The sequence below is a fragment of the Hippichthys cyanospilos genome, chromosome 6, assembly GCF_059441005.1.
Source record: "Hippichthys cyanospilos isolate Australia breed blue-spotted pipefish chromosome 6, RoL_Hcya_1.0, whole genome shotgun sequence".
Lineage (NCBI taxonomy): Eukaryota > Metazoa > Chordata > Actinopteri > Syngnathiformes > Syngnathidae > Hippichthys > Hippichthys cyanospilos.
In genome coordinates, this window is record NC_142374.1 from 18,839,256 (window position 1) to 18,855,896 (window position 16,641).

General features: G+C 41.1%; 1 protein-coding gene across 1 annotated transcript in view; it reads left to right on the plus strand.

Annotated features, from left to right (window-relative positions):
• vwf (von Willebrand factor) overlaps nt 1-15,625 on the plus strand; it is a 29,042-nt gene extending 13,417 nt beyond the window's left edge. Inside the window, exons 25-53 of the mRNA XM_088417531.1 lie at nt 257-413; nt 528-695; nt 1,603-1,738; nt 1,850-2,150; nt 2,863-3,961; nt 4,559-4,663; nt 4,849-4,992; nt 5,060-5,194; nt 6,076-6,234; nt 6,361-6,407; nt 6,485-6,662; nt 7,302-7,531; nt 8,223-8,412; nt 8,509-8,850; nt 9,602-9,840; nt 9,924-10,026; nt 10,106-10,177; nt 10,288-10,392; nt 10,477-10,682; nt 11,538-11,687; nt 11,949-12,065; nt 12,143-12,323; nt 13,555-13,595; nt 13,724-13,840; nt 13,947-14,045; nt 14,815-14,943; nt 15,026-15,065; nt 15,145-15,242; nt 15,339-15,625. Of these exons, the coding sequence (XP_088273657.1) occupies nt 257-413; nt 528-695; nt 1,603-1,738; nt 1,850-2,150; nt 2,863-3,961; nt 4,559-4,663; nt 4,849-4,992; nt 5,060-5,194; nt 6,076-6,234; nt 6,361-6,407; nt 6,485-6,662; nt 7,302-7,531; nt 8,223-8,412; nt 8,509-8,850; nt 9,602-9,840; nt 9,924-10,026; nt 10,106-10,177; nt 10,288-10,392; nt 10,477-10,682; nt 11,538-11,687; nt 11,949-12,065; nt 12,143-12,323; nt 13,555-13,595; nt 13,724-13,840; nt 13,947-14,045; nt 14,815-14,943; nt 15,026-15,065; nt 15,145-15,242; nt 15,339-15,524 (5,274 nt within the window). The 3' untranslated portion in view covers nt 15,525-15,625. The remainder of the gene's footprint in view (nt 1-256; nt 414-527; nt 696-1,602; nt 1,739-1,849; nt 2,151-2,862; nt 3,962-4,558; nt 4,664-4,848; nt 4,993-5,059; nt 5,195-6,075; nt 6,235-6,360; nt 6,408-6,484; nt 6,663-7,301; nt 7,532-8,222; nt 8,413-8,508; nt 8,851-9,601; nt 9,841-9,923; nt 10,027-10,105; nt 10,178-10,287; nt 10,393-10,476; nt 10,683-11,537; nt 11,688-11,948; nt 12,066-12,142; nt 12,324-13,554; nt 13,596-13,723; nt 13,841-13,946; nt 14,046-14,814; nt 14,944-15,025; nt 15,066-15,144; nt 15,243-15,338) is intronic.
• Nucleotides 15,626-16,641: the final 1,016 nt, after the last annotated feature.

Sequence of the window (16,641 nt, forward strand, 5' to 3'; positions counted from 1 at the left end):
GCTGAAAATGACTGAATAGGTTTAGTCTCACATAAATGCACCAAGATTTTAGATCAAAGTCAATGCAAGAGTCGTAACAAAAATTGTATTTTTTCGAACAACATTTTTTACATTAATAAGATGTCCATTTGCACTACCTGGTACTAAATGATTGTGTCGAAAAAAAGTTTTGAATCTCAATATCTTTTACAAATAACTCGTGCATATGTTGAGTAGGTACTCAGTGTTGTTTTTTTCCATTCCTGCATCATTTAAGGTGGATGCAGAGCCATACGTGGAAATGTGTGTGGAGGCGGCATGCACATGTCCGTCAGTGGGTGACTGTGCTTGTTTTTGTGATGTCATTGCGGCCTACGCTCAAGCTTGTTCGCAGAAGGGTGTACCTGTCACCTGGAGATCCAATGAGCTTTGCCGTGAGTGAATAACATCCCTGTGACTGTTTCTGGCACACTTTTTTTGCACCACAAATTGGCTTCTCATTCATCTTTGATTGTTTTATTTATTTCGGCAATAAAAATGGACGACAGCGATGAGCTGTGAGGAGTTGAACCCAAAGAGTCTGGCTACTGGAGAGGAGCTGTGCCAATGGAGGTATAACATTTGTGGGCCTGCCTGTCCCGTCACCTGCCAGCACCCGGATCCCCTTCAATGTGCCCTCACATGTGTGGAAGGATGTCATCCTTACTGCCCCCCAGGTACCTAACATATTCCCATACACTGTGTTTAACATCTTAAGGTAGAGGCAAATTGAATTTGTTGGGCCATTCCATGCCCAAATCACCCAAAATGACTGAAAATTTTAACCAAGTCTATTTTTATTTCAGTTATCACTGGACAAATGTTGTGGCATTTTTGCCTTTTATGTAAAAGCTATAAATAGCTATTTTTTGCACAAGCTAGTTTATGTTGAAATATTTCATAGGATATCTTTGGCATCTTAAAAAGTTGAAAAATAATCATTTAAATTTAAGGCCCTAAACTATCAAACATTTTCTTAAAATCCCAAATTAAGTCTTAAACAATATGTGAAAGGTCTTAAAATCTATTGACATTGTCATTTATTCAAAACATGCATGAACATGAGTCTCGCTGTGTAATGTTTCGATTTTTGAGGGAGCTATAACATAACTATAAAGGAGAACTAAATGTAGGTTGCCTGTGCTGCTTGATCACAATTTATCAAACAGTGCACGGCTTTTTTTTGCACAAAATAGTTGTGCTATGTGTTTAGAGTTTAGTTAGCATCGTAACAGAGAACTTTCAACAAACACAATTACAGTACTGTACTTCCATATATTGATTTGTGCTTTGTGAAAATTGTGTCTTACATTGTATTAATAATGGTCTTTAAAAAAAGTCTTAATTTGGCTTGTTTAAAGCTGTAGAGGAAAAAAAAGAGATTTTATTTTTGGGACGATTTTTGACATCGCGGTGACTATTGAATCATTTGAATAAGGCAAACCCACTCACCAAGAAAGAATAATTCAATCCAGAGTATCATAAATTGATTTTAAGTGGACTTTAATTATTATATTTTTTTTATTTTGGTGGACAAATGTCAGAGATCATTTGTCGAGTGAGACACTTTTAAAATATTTCCAGGTCAGCTGTTGGATGAGGTGGCCATGAAATGTGTCGAGCCCACTCAGTGTCAGGTGTGCATCCATGAGGGACAGAGAATCTCCCACGGCAACAAAGTCATCTTCAGCCACCATGACCCCACACACTGCAAAATATGGTAGGAGTGGCCACTATGTACTCATTTGAGAAAACAAATCAAGTGTACAATCATTTACAAATCACGATTTACAATAAGTATTAATTAGCTTTTTTATGATTTGCTCCCAAGTCACTGCGAAAACAACACGCTAACATGCGAGGCCTGCACCTCTTTGACCACCGCCGCACCGACCCTTACCTCCCCCTCTTTTACAACCATCCCCATGACCACCATGATGCCAAAGGGGACGTGCGATCGTGCCATGGATCTGGTTTTCCTGTTGGACGGCTCTACAGCACTGAGTGAAACCGAGTTCCAGACTACGAAAGAGTTTATATTGGGCGCGGTGGAGAGATTCCGCTTGGGGTCTGCCCACACTCGAGCAGCCGTGCTGCTTTATTACTCTGGAGTCAAAACGTATGATTTGCAGGTACAGTAGGTAGAGCCATAAGGTTGGATTTTCACTCATAGCAGCACTTCTCATAGAATGGGAAGTTCATGTGCAGCTCAGTTACCTCGTTATCATTTTTCAACATTCTCCACTTGGCAGACATTTCACAGTTTTCAACAATTTCCACATTTTCGCCCTTCAACTACTTCTACATTTCTCAACTGAGCCTCAACTTTCCAACATCAACACATTTAAACCCCACAAAACACAATTTGTGTTTACAGAGCATCCACATAAAAGATTTAATTTGTTGTTTAATTTCACACTTGATAGCCGAGCAGATACTTCAGAGACTTAGCTTATTTGTAAACAAGCAAATAGTCGGCCACATCACACAATTGCCTGTCACATTTCAATGTTTTGGAAAAACAATTTGAGCACACATTGGTATTTTTATTGGCTCTTTTCTCTTTTGCTTACATGCTAACATGCCTGTTTACGTATTTTTGTTACAGTATTAAAAATACCAATATGTTGTGAAAATTTGTGTTTTTTTTTTTTAATTTTCCATAATTATTTAAACATCACTTATGAGCTGTCATACAGTTCGACTGACAATTTGCCATTAAATTTGCATTGTCATCCAAAATTTTGTTAACTTACCTAGTATGTTATTGTACCATTATAGCTTCTTCCATTTAATGTTTATTATTTGAGACAAAATCAATTCACTCTTTTAAATTGTGTGTAGGTTCAGAAGTGGCTGTTTAAGAAGACCGTGCACGAGCTGCACTACACCGGTGGTAACGCCGCCTTCTTGGATGAAGCTATAAAATATCTCTCTTATAACATCTACGACAAGAACAAGCGGGAGCACGCCGGCCGCGTGGCCGTCATCTTGACGGCTAGCACCAATCCTCGGCCCATGCGTCCATTCATCAACATGCTGCGCAGGAAAAGTATCACCACGTTGACTGTGGCTCTTGGTCCTGGTGTGAGCATGGAGCAGATTAACGCCATAACAAAGGCCAACCCAGAGAACCGAGCTTACGTGTTGAGTAGCCCGGCCGAGCTGCCAGATCGCCTTTTAGAAGTGACGGACTATCTTTGCACTTTGGGGTTGGCGCCAAAGTCCAGCACCACCACAACCCGATCTCCACCTACTAAACACCTCACCACCACTTCTACCGTCTCTTCCGTCCTGTCTCCAACCACCCCCACACCGCCGTCTTCTGGACCGCCAACCAAGGAAGTGACATTCATCATTGAAGGCTCCGATTCAGTCGGGGAGGCCAACTTTAACAAATCCCTCCTGTTCCTGGAGGAGGTTGTGACACAGATGTCTGAGAAGGAGGAGTACATCCGCATCACGGTGATCCAGTACTCAGTCACGGTGACGGTGGAGATCCGTCGCTGGGATCTGAGGTACCAGAGGATGCAGCTGCTACAGCGTCTCCGGGAGATTCGTTGGCGAGGTGGAAGCAAGACAAATACCGGCGCCGCTGTGGCAACTGTCTTTCAGGACACCGCCACTGTCCCACCTTCACGCGGTCCCGTACCTCCGCAGCTGGTCTTCCTGGTAACGGAGAACCCGCCCACAGACACGGTGAGACGCCCACCATCCACCGGCAGCCAAACGCACGTGTATCCCATTGGAGTGGGCTCCAAAGTGCGGGAGATGGACTTGTTCCCCTTGAGCTCGCCGCAGCATCCGATGATGGTGGAGGACTACACGCATCTCAACAAATTGGTCCACCGTGTTGTCAACATCACACGCGCTACTGTCACGCCACGCTTTCCCACACTGGTTCCCGTGGTGCACCCAACGCTTGCCAGCCTCCCGCCTACAGGTAGAGACAGTATGCTGGCGTCACTAGGCATATACAGTGAATCCTCACAATTGTAGGCATCCACTAAATATTAGGGCTGAGAGTCTTTGACTGGCTCATGATTCGATTCAATCAAGGTTTTTCTGTCTACCAGTCCCTTCAGAAAGTATTTTCGATTCTTGTTATTTGATTGAGTGTTGTAAAGATATTGACTAGATGGACCATTCATTCTAATTACATCCCCATTGTTCTTGATGTCAGCTTTTATAGATCAATCGAAAGCCCATACTCTTTAGATATTTGCAGCTATTAACATTTAATGCATAAATGGATGTTTTTATCTGTCACGAGTTGTAAATATCCTGCCAGTGAATGCACCAATTACTTATCGGCTAGAGCTAACCTTGGAGCCTTGTGCCGTATGGCAGCGTAATTGACGAGCATTTTCTTAGTGTCGTTAATCAACAATTGAATGTGATATTTTTTTTTGGTTGATTTTTGCTTCCACAGAAAAAAGTTGGTGAATTCATGAATGTGGTTGGTAAAACGGCATGGGTTCACTGTAAGTGACCTCCATTACCAGAAATATTCAGTGTTCTATTCTATATGTTCCCACAGTGCCTTGTAAGACACCCGTGGACTTGCTTTTTCTTCTGAGTGCTGGAGAGCAGTTGGACGACATGAAAGCCTTTGTGAAAGCCTTCATCAACTCTGTGGATGTGGGTAAGTTCATAAAGACTGTAAGACAAAGCAAAGAGATCAATGCATTCATTTTTTATTAGTGGTGGCCCTCATTTTGGGTTACTTGGATACCATTTGAATTTGAGCAAGAGGTGGGGTAACCCTGGACTGGTTCCCAGCCAATCAAATGCCACGTAGACAAACAACTATTGTCACTTCAATTGCAGGACTAAATGGCACTCAGGTGAGCGTGATTCAGTACGGGGACACCATCACCACCGAGTTTACCTGGAGCGGGCAGCAGATCAAGTCGCATCTCCTCGACTTGGTGGATAACATTCCCAGAAGAAAGGCGGCCGGCCCCGCACTTGGTAGAGGATAAAAAAACTTGCACGCGTCATTGACTCATTGGAGCTAACCGCTGTTTCTCCAACTCAGGTTCTGCACTGCGGTATGCCGTCCAAGCGGCTATTAAAGGAGGAAGAGTGGGCGTGGCCAAGGCTGTGGTGATGATCGTGATGGCTAAATCAACTGATCGGGTCCAAGAAGCAGCAAACGAGGCACTGGCAGCAGGTAACTTTTGACACTTCCTTCTTAAGAGCATTCCTGCATCATATTTGCAATAAATTTGCAACAACTCGTGTGGTGTCATTTTGGCATGATTGTAAACAAACATAATGAATAAAGTATTTTTCTCCCAAGCTTAGCTTTGAGCTAATTAAAACTCATTCAATCCCAAAGATATATTCATCTGTCTTTTTAGGTGTGCTCAAAGTTTTTGTTGTGACCAATCACATCGCACCTGTTGGTCATGTGACATTTATTGGTTACATGAACCTTCACCATATGGTGTTGTTTTCATTTGGCAGCATGTAGCAAAATTAGTTTTTAAGGGTATTAATTGAACTGTATAGACAAAATAATAAAGTTTTACTGCTGAAAATGTCAAAATAGGAAGTCTGTCCCTTTTAAAATGTTACATTGATTTCAAATTAACCTTGGAAAATTACACAACGTATTTGGAAATTTTCAAGCATAAAAAGTTGTTATTTTGTCTTTGATTGATGTGATGATTAAGATAAGATAAAGATATATATCAACAGGAACTGACATCACATGTATTCAGGGCTCAGGTAACAACCAATTATGACTCAGCTTGCGATCGTCACATGACCAAACCTTGAAAACATCTAAGACGTGATTGGTTTAGCTTTGAGCATATTTGATGTCATTGACAGCAAGTGGAAAATGTGTTTTTAAAGTTACTAATTGTACGTGAAAACTTTTTTAGTTATCGAACTAAGTATATCTAAAATATTATTGTTTTACTGATGAAAATGGATAAGCTTAGTCTCCCTTTAAGAAGGAAAAATTCTTAGGACTTACAAATTTCAGAACACCTGCATTAAAGCATCCATTTTGAATCCATCGCTTGGTTTTGTCTTGTCCCCCAGGTGTGTCGGTGTTCCCCATCGGCGTGGGTTCAGGCTACGACCACAACGAGCTGGCCGCTGTCGGCCACAAACAAGACAACATCATGCACTTAAAGAGCATGGATCAGTTGCGGTTGCTGCTGACTTTGGACCGAGGTTACGCAGAAAGAATCTGCAGAGGTGCCTGTCCTCGCATACACTTGGACACAGCTGAAACTAACTCAACGCATGGCAGCATTGTTTTGGTTTTTATACTATCAGTGATTATGACGGTAGTTCTTGGCTGTGATTTGCTTTGGCTCTCAGCTGGTCCGCCGGGAGTGTGCGTTGACGACAGTGGCACGGAGAGAAAAGTGAGTCACGCAAAAAAACTAAATGAATAATCTCGTCACTGTACTGATATAGATGGTTTTAATCTCATGTTCCACAGCCTGGGGAGTCATGGCTACTAGAAGACGGCTGTCATTCGGTGCTGTGCCATCCCAGTGGGGCCGTAACCATGCAGAGTCACAAAGTCAGCTGTGATCGACTGGAGCCGCCAGCGTGCAGGAACAACATGATGCCCGTGAAAGTCCAAGAAGCCTGCACCTGCCATTGGGAATGCCCATGTATGTACTGTGCAGTACACCATTAGGATCATACTTATGGCTTACTTACTATCTTGTGAACATTCAAACTAGTCCAAAAATAATTGTTTAAATGGACGATATTTTTTCATACATTACCTTTATATACTTTACCCATTTGTACCAGTTGCACGGAAAAAAACACTGGTGTCATCATTTAATACACTTTAATACGTACCATAACCATGTGTCCTCAAATATATACCATGAACTTTATTGATAAGCTCATTCAAAAAAAATCTTATTTTGTACAAGCAATGATGACCAATGCAAGGAAGTTGTGCAAACAATTGACGTGGATCCAACACAACCTAAAATATTTTTTAAAAAATATATACGTCTAAGAATTCATACATTACATAGTGCAACATAAATCAAGCATTAATGTGGGTAATTATGACACCCTTTCAACTACCAGTAACAAAAACACATATGATGGATTAACGCCCTTATAATAACCTTATAATGCAATGCATTCTGTGAACTGAAAAATATTTTTTTAAATACAGTATTCACTTTTGAACCCTGCAATTGAGCATTTCCCCTTTTTCTAGGAAATTTCCATTCTTTTTTATCTTTTTATATTCTATTTCTCATATTGCTGACTGTGTGTGTCGACAGGCATTTGCATGGGTAGCTCCACCAATCACGTGGTGCGATTTGACAGCTTGCCACTCAGGCTGGATGCAGAGGGCCTATGCTCATACACCCTCCTCACTGTCAGCGAAGGTTCAGAGGTCACGCTCCACAATGGCCCTTGTCGGGACTCAACACAGTTCAACCACGTCTGCATGAAAGCCATCGAGGTGACGCACGGGCCTCGTAAAATCCTGCTGAAGGATGATATGACGGTAAGTGACTTCATGTTGTGTTTGTTTGTGTGGTGAGAAAATAAAATCGTGACATCTCTTTGAAAAAGTTCTGGAACTATTTTCAGTCATGTACACCCTAAGACATAGGCGTCGAACTCCAGTCCTCAAGGGCCGGCATCCTGCATGTTTTCCGGTTTTCTTTCCCCAACACACCTGATTCAAATGATTAGCTCATTAGCAAGCTCTGCAGGAGCTTCAAAATCATCCCAATCATTTGAATCAGGTGTTTTTGAGGGAAAAGGTTTGAAAACATGTAGGCTATCGGCCCTCGAGGACTGGAGTTCGACACCTGTGCCCTAAGAAATATTTTATCAAAAGATTGATGTGCAGCAAAAAAAAAAGTGTCTTTAGTTATTTATTTTCTTGAACAGATAGATGCATTGGAAGGATTTACCTGGCATATTTTCAAACCCTCTCTCTCAAACATACCTGGTTCAAAGGATTAGGATCATCTTCAAGCTCCTGCAGAGCTTTCTAATAAGATAATCATTTTGAATCAGGTGTGTTATGGAAAGAAAATCGGAAAACAAGCAGGATGCTGGCCCTCAAGGACTGTCGTTCGACACTTATGCCCAAGAACAACTTTTATACTCCCTGAAGTTCTTTCCCCATACTCGTACCTCCATTTGAGAACCGCTGGTTTATAGGATTGTTCTCTCTTTTTGTGCAGGCATTGATTGGTCGAGAGGAGATTCCCCTACCATGGAGGCATGCAGGTCTAGAGCTGGTGCGTTTCGGAGGAGTGATGCTGCAGCTCAAAACTGACCACGGATACATTTTGACATTCACGCCACAGAGCAATGAGTTCACCATCACGTTGCTCAATTCCAGCATAAGCGGCCACACTGCCGGACTGTGTGGTAACCTAATGACAAGCAACACCAAAAAACACACATTTCATTTTTGCCTCAGTGGTATTGTAGTTGATAACAATTACATTATGGTGTTTTTTGCAGGTGCCTGCGGGGAACAATCCGTCAACATTCTTTCCCTGCGTAATGGCAGAACCGCCTCCGACCAGATGACCTTCATCTCCGACTGGACAACGGCCGGTGACGGCGGCGTGTGCGTGCCCAGACGCAAAGTGTTGTGCGCCTCCGGGGTGGCCATGGGATGCCAGGCCCTACGCTCCCAAGTGTTTGAGGCCTGTCACGCCCATATACCCGTCCTGATGTTCCTCACCAAATGCGAGGAGCAGGCGTGTGAGGAGTCGGACGTGTGCGAGATCATTTCTGCGTACGCGCTCCTGTGTAGACAGAGGGGTGTGTGTGTGGACTGGAGAAGCCCTCATATGTGTCGTAAGTGTGATATGTGTCTTAATTATTTTGCTTTTTTTTTTCTTTGTCATGCTAAATTGTGTTGTAGGTACTCTTTTTCAAAACATGGCATGCCTTCATTAGTGTTACTTTTTTACATATGCGCATTTTCATTAGATACAATTTTCAATCAAATCAATCAAATTGTATTTGTATAGCCCTGAATCACCAAAGTCTCAAAGGGCTTCACAGATGAAAAAGGTCATGACGAGACTTTAAAAAAAAAAAAAAAAAGAAGTCATACAGAGACATCTTTTCGGAAGGGGAAGGAAAAACACAAAAACCCCAATTTGGGGAAAATCAGAAACCTTCAGAAGGGACCACAGGTGGGAGGAGCTCCATTCCAGGCCCACAGGTTCAATTGGATGCTGCATGTACCAAATACAGACAAATAGATACACAATACAGACAAATACAGGTACATAAATGTTAATTTCATTCAGGACATTTTTTCCATGCAATAAGCATTCCCACTTAAAGCATTTTAGCAATTTTAATTAAAAATAGAACAATGCATTATAAAAAAGTCCTCATTGAGCATACAGATTTAAACAATTATCATCTTACGGTGGTATTATAATTTAGTATTTTTTTACCAGAAAAAATTGCCAACATTTCACATAATTTTGCAGTACTTATGTAATCTCGGCTCGTCAGTGTTTGCATACAATTTTTATAGTGATTTTTACTGTGATTCTCTTTTGTACATTCTCCTAAACTCCGCCTCTTTTAGCCTTCCAGTGCAGCGCCAGCCTGGAGTACAGCGCGTGCCGCACAGGCTGCGTAGAGGACTGTGATAGCGCCCAGCCGTTAAGGGGAGACTGGGCGGTTGCCACGGGTAACAGGTCGTCATGCACAGACACACCCACCGAGGGTTGCTTCTGTCCGACGGGAACGGTTCTTCATCAGGGAGCGTGTGTGTCACCAGAGAAATGCAAGCAATGTGTGGACCGTCATGGACGTGCGTTTGAGGTTAGACCTTTGACCACAATAAGGTGGCCTTTCTCTTTGTAATTTAACATAGGTGTGTGTGTACTTGTGTTGTTTGTGCACAGTACATGCAGACTTGGGTACCGGATGACAATCCGTGTTTGATTTGCTTGTGTTTGGATCGACAACACATCAACTGCACCGCTCGACCGTGCAGCGACGTGAAAGGCAAATATGCACTATTTAATTTTCTATTTTCTATGACTGCCACCCACTATAACCCGATGTTTGCATTGTGACTTTGTAGCACCAGTGTGTGGAGCATGTGAGGTGCTGAAGGAGAAGAGTGAATCCAAGTGCTGCCCGTTGTATGAATGCGGTATGGACAACACGGCCCTGATTTCCAATCACTGCGATCACATGGGGACATCCCGACTTTTAACATCTGCGACTTCAGTCTGCATATGTTCTCCCTCTGTGACTTTTCAGTGTGTGACCTGTCAAGCTGTGATGTTCCTGAGGCTCCTCAATGTGAGGATGGCGAGGTGCTGGTTCTGAAAAACCCAGGAGAATGTCAAGCCGTACACGAGTGCGGTAGGGTGCAAGAAACACACACCCATGATCTTCCTCCTGTGAAGGCTTTGACTGACAGCACTTGATCTCTTTGGGACTTTGCAGTTTGCAAGAAGGAAAACTGCCCTCTACGTCCTACCCCAGTGTGCGCCGCGCATCGCCAGCTGACGATCAAAAAGACAAAGTGCTGCGATGCATTCGAGTGCCTGTGTAGTTGCCAGAACTTCACCCGCACATGCCCAGCCGGCTTCATCACGGCCTCCAAGACGGACGAGTGTGGTTGCACTGAGATAAGCTGCCTGCCGGACAAGGTGAGTTATTCACAATTTGACTTTTTAATCCGCAAATTTCGAGTTAGGAACGTCATTCATAAAATATAGTGCTGTATGAAGCATCATAGACACCATGGGTGATGTTGGTGAAAAAAATGGTTTGAGCATTGATTAACTCATTCAATGCCAAAGACGAACTGTTACAGCTTTACAGATTCCAGACATTCAATCCCAGGGTACATATTTACACATTTAATTCTTTGTAAATATTAGGGTGTGAAAATGGTTGGCATAAAAAGAGTCAATGGCTGAATTATTCTTAATTAATATGTACTCTAGGGCTGCACAATTAATTGAATTTTAATTGCAGTCGCAATACTGGCTGCCACAATTAATTAAGCTGATCCTCTGCAATATTAACATTTAAAAAGCCAACACTACATGCCAAATGTAACGTATTGCTACTTAGCTGTGCCAGGCACGATACATTTTTGATTTTCAAAGTAAGAGTAAATTCATTGGAAGATTAAGCAACTTATTGGAAAATTGTGTTATGGAGACTCTTTTCCAAAATCTTGTTATATGTGCATGTCCATTAGTGGTGCAATTTTCTGGAAGGCAAGCCAGAAATAAAAAACACTAGTGGATGATCATATCGGCAGTTTAAAAGCCAGATTGGAAAATCACAAGCAGCAATGTTACATATGATTTTGGTAATAACCTATACTATCATATCAGCGTAGCTGTGGCTTAAATCTTACACCAGTTACAACTCGAATTCATTTGTTAAGGACTTCAACCAATCAGTCCATGGAATATCCTCCCTCTTGCCCCAAATCAACTGCAATAGGCTAGAACATGAGTCATTTTCTATATCATGTTGTAATCCAATAGGTGTGTGTTGTGGGTGACGTGGTCCACGCGGTGGGCAGCAAGTGGGATGAGGGATGCGAGAAGTGCAGCTGCAGCCAATTACAGGACAAGGAGACGTCACTGCACATTGCTCAGTGCTCTACCCCGGTGTGCCAACGCAACTGCCCGCTGGTGAGACAAACCAAATAACGGCATTTTTAAGGTTCCATTTTTCATCTTTATTTATATTAGTAGAGAAAAAGGCTCCACAATATACCAACTAATGTCTTAGTTTAGTTTTTTTTAATAGCTTTATTTTAAGGGACCATTACAAATGTCATTTTATCTCATCCCGCGGGCCACTGAAAATGAATGGTGCTCCGCAAATGGCCCCAGTGCCACCATTTGGACACCATTGTAGACTTTTTTTTTTTTTTTCTTTAAATATCACAGGGTTCTACGTACAAACTGTCCAGCGGAGATTGCTGCGGGAAGTGCAAAGCAACAAGTTGTGTGGAGTCAGAAGGAGAAATGCGAGGGGACGCATTGATGGGAGGAACGCTTCGACAGGTTTACAACTCACACTTGCGCTAAATAATTCTGACGGCACTTCTGCCAAATCCAATATATTCAATCTGTGTTGATAGGTTGGGGAGGAATGGCAGTCTTCTCGTGACAAATGTGTCTTGTTCAAGTGTGTGAGGGTGAAAGATGAGGTGTTTATCTCTTCCACCAACATCAGCTGCTCCGCCATGGAAACGCCATCCTGCTCGCTCGGCTTCGAGTTACGCTGCAACACGCAGGACTGCTGTCCCCACTGCCAATGCGGTAAATGTCCCACACGATGCTAGTACCTATGCTAATTCGTTTTAAAGTTAAACACGTGGACTCATTGGTTTGCAATCTGATTTCTGTTGAAACAGCAGCAATGCAATGTGACAAGATTGTGTCTATTTTTTTCCTTTTAAGTCAGACCAGTCAAAAACATTCTGTATATATTGTATGTATTTTTTTAACCACTGGGGGGAAATTTGAACCCAGCTCGGGCATTTTAATGTTTTCGATATCAAAGGAAAGGCACAACAAAAACATTAGGAGGCTAAAATATTACATAGATTGTCAAAACATGACGACCCTTCTAAATCCTTGCAAACAGACAGTTGAGAGGAACACCCTATAGGTGTCAATCTTAGCCCATGTCAGTCTCATTTACTGCCATTCAAAATTGGAAATATGTTATATGTTTTGTAATGCATTTTCCCCCATTTTTGCATTAATCAGTTCAACAGCAACTCGCAAACCACCATGTGGCGCTAGCGACCAACTTACATTTGCATGCCTTTGATTGGCTTAGCCCAGACTCCTATAATGCCCATAAGTCTTAAAATCAAAAAATTCTAATAATGACATAATAAATATTCCTACTTCAATTTCATAAATATACAAATATACAGCGGTTACTTTACTATTAACAATTTTTTAAGTAAATATATATTTATATTTGATAATGTTATGACCCTTTCAAACCCTTTCAGCCCAAGTTGATATGTGTGTGTGTGTGTGTGTGTGTGTGTGTGTGTGTGTGTGTGTGTGTGTGTGTGTGTGTGTGTATATATATATATATATATATATATATATATATATATATATATATATATATATAATATATATATATATATACACACACACACACACACTGAGATACAGTGTGTATCTCTTTTTTGGGTGGCTTTTCCTTTTTATGTCCATTTTATGTCCATTTTTTTTCTATTTTTTCTATTGCAGGTTTATGTCTAGTTTTACCATAACAGTCTTATTTTTTAAATTGCAGTTTTAGTCATTAAAAATAATGCAGTTTCTACTGCATTATTTGCCTTTATTATCATGTCTATTGCAGGTTAACCTCGTTCCTTTTCCTTTATATTTTACAAAAAAATGTACAATACTGTCAATATGCCACGTAAATGCAGTTGCAGGTTTTTACCAGCAGAGGTCAGAGTCATACTAGTTCATGATGACTTGATCTGACAGATTTTGACAGTCAATTTCTCCTCCGCAGTTCCTTTAGATGTCTGCGTCTTGAACCACACGCTCATAGGAGTAAGCAATCTTATTTTTTTTCTTTTCTTCAGCTTGATTCTTTTTTTGTGTCAAATGGGACGTATTATGTGAGATGTGATTTTGAACGACATGTGTACAAGTTCTTTTTCAATCTATATCATGTTTAGGCCGGGGAGACGTTGATGGCAGACGCTTGCACACGATGTGAATGCATCTTGGAGGGCGGTCTCATCAAGAAACATCGGCTATCCTGCAGGAAAACCACATGCACCGCTTGTCCCCTGGTATTTCCTATTTCTTATGTCTTGTATTGCTTCTGTCCACTTAAGACCTTGTAGTTATTGTGCTGGTACTGTATGTGCATAAATAAACATGTTGTGCTCAAAACAGGGATATACAGAACAGAAAGTGGAAGGAGCTTGCTGCGGTCGCTGCGTCGCCACGACATGCTTTTTACAAATGTCCGATGGGAAGCAAATGAGTCTGCCGGTATGTGCATTAGAGTTTTACGACACTTCATGTCTTCAAAAGTGGTAAAAAAAAAAAATTCTCAGGCTGTTTGCACCCCTTTAAATTGTTTAATAGTTTTGTTTAAAAAAAAAGATAACAATGAGAGACCAATAATATTGATTAAACAAAATATTTATATTCATATATTTTTGTAAAAAACGACACAGGCATTGCACTAAAAAGTTAAATATAAATGAAATGTACTCAACAAATGCACTGTACTTGATTAAAAAAAAAAAAAGAATACACTGAAACAGTATGTACTGTTTCTTAAACCAATGATTCTCATGTACTGCTGGAGTGAGTCTGCATACCATAAGTATTTTTGTATCATATTAATAGAATCATGTCTAAGTGACACTAATCTGTTTTCTCCTTACTGTGCAATTATGTATTCTATACTATAGTCATACTGGAGTATGCAATACTATACTGTTATGTATTCTACTGTAAGTGGTATTTTATGTTCTACTGTAGTGCAATTCCATACTATAGTCATACTGGAGTGTACAATACTATACTGTTATGTATTCTGCTGTAGTGGTATTCCATACTATAATGGTATGCCAGGTGACAGTATACCATACCACACCACACCACACCACACCACACCACACCACACCACACCACACCACACCATACCATACCATACCATACCATACTATACTATACTATACTATACTATACTATACTATACTATACTATACTATACTATACTATACTATACTATACTATACTATACATCCAGGTGAACAGTACAAAGGAGGACGGCTGCAGCCAGTACGCTTGTGGCATCAACAGCGAAGGAGATCTAGCCCTACAGATCCGAACGACCACCTGCCCGCCTTTCAATCGCCAGTCGTGCCTCGAACACGGGGTACGAGCGCTTCACGCTGCCCAGCTTCCCAGCTGCCCATACGTATTCCCACACAAGCTTCAACTCCTCCATTTGTTCACAGGGAACCGTGAGCCAGATTGGGACAACCTGCTGTGAGATGTGTGAGTACTGCTACTGCAAGTTATTTTATTTGTTGTAGGTTTGGTTGTAAAAGACATGTGTAAACGTGTTGGTGTGAAGGTACCGAGTCAGAATGTCGCAGGACGGCGGGAACCCTAAACTATGTCAAAGTGGATGACTGCCAATCAGAGCAGCAAATTGACTTGTACTACTGTGAGGTGAGGAGACAGTCACAAATTAATCCGATTATCCATCAGACATCCGTCAATTTAGTCCTAAAACAGTCTCTCCCTCTGATCCTCTCTGTCTCTCAGGGCAAATGTCGCAGTAAGTCCATGTACTCCCTCCAGAGTGCCGCGGTGGAGCAGGAGTGTGTGTGTTGCGTCGCCACGGAGACAGAGCCCGTCAGCGTTCCCGTCCTGTGTGCCAACGGAACCCGTAGTCACCACACTGTCATGTCTGTCACCGCGTGTAACTGCCAGTCCAAACACTGCACCTAGAAGCCACCAATTATACTTTTGCGTGTCTGTATCCAAGACAAATGTATCCGTATTAAACCACAAACAATTCCCAATAAAACTACCCAGTCAAGTCTTTCCAATCTGCTGTTGATGTGAGTAAAATCTACTCTACTGTACTGCTGGTTGACGCACTGTCAGAAGCACTCGCCAGCATTTACATTAAATTCCTTTACCTAAATTATAATGTTTTACTAACTTAAATTAATGTTTTCCCTACAGTCATTGCTTTAAATGTGCGTGGATACTTTATTTTGTGTGTGTGTGCATGTGTGTGTCCACTCACATGTGGTGCCAGTCAATCTAATTTTCTCCATGGTCTTAAGAATCAACAGTGCCAGTTTGTATAATTTAAAGAGAGAGTTCTTTAGTCATTTTCAAAAGTAAAACAGTTAACATTTGACTGTTATTAATTTGATGACTTTTTTTTTATTTATTCCTCTATAAACATTTTCCACTTGCTGTTGACCGTAAATTACATCATGTGTGCGCAAGTATCACATAACAACCAATCACGGCTGAGCTTTCAAAATCACATGACCAAATATAGAAAACAGGTGTTGTGACTGGTCATTATTAAGTGCCTGTTGTTGATTGGTCATTATTAAGTGCGTGTTGTCCAATTTAGCCACCAGCAAGTGATTTTTTTTGTTGTTTTTGTTTTTTTTACACATGTTAAATATGTCTTCATTTGATTATGGTCAGAATATTAATGTTTCATTGCTGTAAATTGGATCACAATCAAAATCAAAGGACAGTAAATAAATGTCATAGACCAAACCCGGAAAATAGGTGAGCTCAAAAACAACGTTACGTAGTTCTTGCACATGTGTTGTCCGCATCAGTCCTAATAAGTACTAATTGTCCATGTAAAGTGCTTATAAAATTACCTATAGAGAAATTAACGTTTTACCGTTGAAAATTGTTAAATAAGATTAGTATTATATTGGCAGTTGGACTCTCGGTAACAAATCATATTTCAAACCCGTTTTTTCTGTCATGATTTCGATTGGAGGAAAACCTGTTTGAACCTAATTTAAAAGAAGAAAAAAAATTAAACTCGTCTGAAATGCAGGGGTTAGCCCTATTCATTTCTACA